The 4,192-nt window shown below is 51.2% G+C and overlaps 1 protein-coding gene across 1 annotated transcript; it reads right to left on the bottom strand.

Annotated features, from left to right (window-relative positions):
• Nucleotides 1–2,725: 2,725 nt before the first annotated feature.
• On the bottom strand, nucleotides 2,726–3,911 carry LOC120658742 (membrane protein PM19L-like). The gene is made up of 2 exons (XM_039936956.1): nucleotides 3,582–3,911; nucleotides 2,726–3,438 (listed from the first exon to the last, which is right to left on the bottom strand). The coding sequence occupies exons 1-2, from the start codon at nucleotides 3,706–3,708 to the stop codon at nucleotides 3,056–3,058; spliced, it is 510 nt and encodes a 169-aa protein (XP_039792890.1). The 5' UTR covers nucleotides 3,709–3,911; the 3' UTR covers nucleotides 2,726–3,055.
• Nucleotides 3,912–4,192: the final 281 nt, after the last annotated feature.

Genomic DNA, 4,192 nt, shown 5'->3' with positions numbered 1-4,192 from the left:
GTTTATCTTCAAAGTTGGAGTACTCGGAGTCGAAATCGGTTAGGCCACCGATTTTGGAATATGTGTGCTTTGGGTGAGCGAGAAGCGGGATGCCCATCTCTACGCGGAGGGCATTCTCGTTCATCCAATGTAGCCAAGATTGAGTAGGAGTTAATCCTTCTGGCTCTTTAATCCAGGGTTTGTCGAAAAATCGACTTGCTGGTTTGTTCAGGAGCTTTGGATTTTCCCTTTTTAAGCTTGACTAGTTCCCAGAGGGCGTCTGCCATCTGGGGTGGATGGGCCATGGCATCCATAAATAAGTCGACGTTGTCGGACCAATCCTTGAGGTCGTCGAATAGTTCGAGGTTGTCAAGGCTTTCCATGAACTGGTCGAAATCCTGATTGAATAAGGGATCAGAAACATCAGTTGGTTCAGGAGTCCTTTCGTGAGTAGGTTTCGGTGAAGGGCTCTGGGGTTTCTCAGAAAGAGACGGTCCCATCCGAGCAAGCCGGGGGTCTACCTCTTCGAGTTTTCCGCAAAACTCTCCTCCCGAGTTCTGCTTCTTGTTTTGCAGAGTATTTTCGGCCATGTTGATACAGTCAATGAGTTTAAAATCTACTCGATCGACCCCAAAGAGCATGTCGCCCAATCGTCCATGTGGTGGGTTCAATGTTTCTGGGTTCTGATGTATGCCAGATGAGCCAAGAGCAGATTCTGCAAGCTTGATGCACCCCTCGATCGACCGAGAGACCCGATTTACTCCATCGAGTAGTTCTGAGTTGACGATCTTAGGACATTTAATTGACTTGAGATAATCCACGTATTTTCTGAGGATTTTGGAAAAGTGGAGGTTTTCGGAATCAGAGTTTGTATCGGACTCGGCTAACTCGTGGATTCGATTTGGAGTCGATATGTTTTCTATGATATCCGAGTTAAGCTCGAGTGGAGCTTCTTTTTCGTCGAGTTCTGCAGTCTTGCAGATTTCGACGGGCTGGTTTGATGGTTTTCAGCTCAGCCGAATTAGGCACGACGAGGTGGCTAGAGAAGCCTCCCGATCAATCAGCCGTGCAAGCCCAGAAGCCGAAAACGAGAGTTGTGCCCTCAGGCACGTTGTTGGAGTTGCTAGATTCGGCCATCGAACTCGCTGATGAACTCGCCGAATCCCCTACCTGGCGCGCTAGCTGTCGGTGTTTACCGACAAGACTGCTCAGGGATACCCTTAGCAGTAGGGTTGTAGGTAGGGATCGACTGCTCTGGAACTCGATGGTGCAAGGAACACAAACATTTAGACAGGTTCGGGCCGCGAGTTGCGTAATACCCTACGTTCTGTGTGGTTGTTTGTATTGCCTTAGGTGTTGATATGTTTTGAGAGGGTCCCTGCCCGCCCTTATATATCCGGGGAACATGGTTACATGGAAAGTCCTAGCTGAGTACAGTTGGAGTACTACTACAACACAATCGGGTAGTTTCCTTTGTACTGCAGCTAGTTCTACGCCTATTCGGGTAGTTACAAGAGAGAAAAGGTACACCCATGAGCTATCCCTTACTCTAGAATATTCTATGCCTATAAGCAGACCCGCTGCCCCGGATCTGACACTATCATCACATGTGACTAGGTACTAGATGTTTTCCTTTTGAAGTAACCATAAAAGTCTATTTAGTACTTGGCCAAGATACCAGCCTGTACTATCACTCTTTAGTACCGGTCGGTGACATTGACTGGTACTAAATGGTTGCGCCATTTTAGTATCGAGCCAATTGGTACTAAAATGTGACTTTTAGTATCGAGTGGTTTTTTTAGCCGGTATTAAAATAGTTCTGGAGGCTTACAAATTTAGATCCGATACTAAAATAACTTGGTGCCAACTTTAATACCGCTCCAAATAATAATCAGTGCTAACATGCTAAGACGAAAGGTCGTTTTTCTTGTAGTGTCCTAACAACGTTAGGGGCCTCAAAGGTCGTTTTTCTTGTAGTGTCCTAACAACGTTAGGGGCCTGTATACCGTAGTGTATGATAAGGATCTATGAAATCCTAACAAACGTCGCACGCTTAATTATCTCTTAACCTTACTAGGAGGAAGCTCTTTCATGCCGGAGGTTAAAGATTGCCGCCGGCCGGCCAGCTTTGTCGCTGGAGATCAGACAAGACGACGCCGTGTCCCGTGTGGGTGTGCTTCTGTGGCTTCTGAGCGTAGCGGACGACAAATCTCCACGCACGCAAACTCCTGCGTGCACTGTGCCACGTAGACTGGTAGGCAACGTAAACTGACACGAGTCGAACATGCAACGATAGCCGAACTGGTCCACATTTGTTACAGCTGAACTATGCATCGTCCTAGCACGTAGATCCTCAGTTGCATCTAGCGCTACAAAAAAATTTTGCATGAAATACTAAACAAAATTTATTTATAAAATATTTTTACGGATGTGTGTAATTTTTCGCGACGGATCTGATGACAGTAATTAACCAATGATTTGCTACAGTAATGCTATAGTAACATGTGGATTGTGGATTGTGGAGTTAGTTTTGTAAACTGTATTTTATTTAATATTCTTAATTATTGATCAAAATTAATGTTATGTGGGCTACTGCACAAACCAAACCAAACAGGGACAAGAGGTTGCTAGCGTAGCATCAAAGTACAGACGACGACAATCTGATCAGACTCGATTGCTCGAAGAGGCCGCTTTACTACTGCAAATCTGCAGAGTCTTGGATCAATAAGCAGGATACCGGTATATGGTTGAGCTCAAGACGTCGGTCATGGATGGATTCATGCCTTCATGCACGCATCATCGGTGAAGTTGACAGGTTATATTAAGCCAAACACACCCTGAATCATCTCCCGCAAGTGTCGTCACTGACTGAAACCAACGGCACACAAAATACATTTGACAGGGTACATGTACAAGCCAGAGCTGAGCTGACCTGACTAGAAACAGGAGATGAGCAGATAGCAACGATGTACACACCATCAACACCCACACACACATCCCATTACTACTATTACGTTAACGCCGCGCGCGCCTGCAGCGCGCGTGCATGATCGAGCGCTTCAGAGAGGCGATCAGATCAGACCCTGGGGCCCTTGGGCTCGCCGGCGGCGCCGCCGACGCCGTAGTCGTGGTCCCGGTAGCCGTCGCTGCCGCCGAAGAGGCCCGCGTGGAGCATCATCACGTAGAGCAGCTGCGTGAAGGCGAGGATGATGACGAAGGCCTCGAGCACGCGGAGGCGCCACCCGCGGTGGCCGCCGATGTGGATCTCCTTGCACGCCAGCCCGAAGGCGAGCGCGGTGACGGCCCAGGCGATGAGCGACGACGCCGCGCTCGTGGCGAGGCTGTCGTGGCGCCACGCGCGGACGTGGTGCACGCCGGCCAGCTTCGACGCCGCGCCCACCACGCCGGCGAGGATCGCGAACACCAGGAAGTAGAACGTCGCGCCGTTGCCGGCCACACCTGCGAGCAAGCAAGACGCGCACTAGCTGGGATCAGTAACGTTCCCTGCACACCGACATCGATCCAGATTTTTTTTAACCAAGAACGGCCCTCCTGTCGATCTGAAAGGACCAAGAAGCAAGAACTAAGCATAATTGTAGTACCAGGGTAGTTTGTCTGGCCGTTGATGAAGTGGTTGAGGTTCCAGCTCGCGAAGCCGATGACGATGAGGTACATGATGAGGTTGAGCACCATGAGCGGCGCCACCATGTTCCTCCCGACCCCGGCCATTGTCGTCGAATCTAGAGCAGAATCTAGAGCAGAGCGAGCCTAGTTAAGCTTGCACAGCCCAGCAATGGGAGCAGGCGGCACTCGAGCTAAGCTGAGCTCTAGCAGCAGCAGTGAGCGAAGACTAGTAGTAATGGACAGCAGGCTAGTATCTCAACAGAACAGCAGCTCCCGGTTTTAAAGGCACGGTGGCCACGGGGTAGGGGACGGACCAACCTGGCTGCCTTCCAGGGCTTATCCATCCGTCCGATCCGCTGCCGACTTGCCGAGGGCCGCTTGAGGCTGAAGCTTTCGCGGGCTAGCAGCTCTCTGCAATCTGCATGCGCGGGGGACGGGGGAGGCGGCGACGCGTGTGCGCGCCCCCGCCAGCGCGGCGTCGCAGGGTGGTGGGGGAGGGACACGTGCGCGCGCTCGGTGCCCGGCCGGGGGAGCCCCGCGCGCGCCGGAGCAAAGCGTGCACCTGCCACCGCTCGCGCTGGCGAATCCC

The sequence above is a fragment of the Panicum virgatum genome, chromosome 2N, assembly GCF_016808335.1.
Source record: "Panicum virgatum strain AP13 chromosome 2N, P.virgatum_v5, whole genome shotgun sequence".
Classification (NCBI taxonomy): Eukaryota; Viridiplantae; Streptophyta; class Magnoliopsida; order Poales; family Poaceae; genus Panicum; species Panicum virgatum.
The sequence above is the reverse complement of the archived record's forward strand: the minus strand, read 5'-3'. Positions and strand labels throughout refer to the sequence as shown.

Bases quoted from the DNA above. Each gene is read 5' to 3' on its own strand.
- LOC120658742 (XM_039936956.1), bottom strand. From the start codon at position 3,708: ATGGCCGGGGTCGGGAGGAACATGGTGGCGCCGCTCATGGTGCTCAAC. The intron at 3,439-3,581 runs GTACTACAATTA...GCTTGCTCGCAG, and splicing joins CGGCCAGACAAACTACCCTG to GTGTGGCCGGCAACGGCGCG.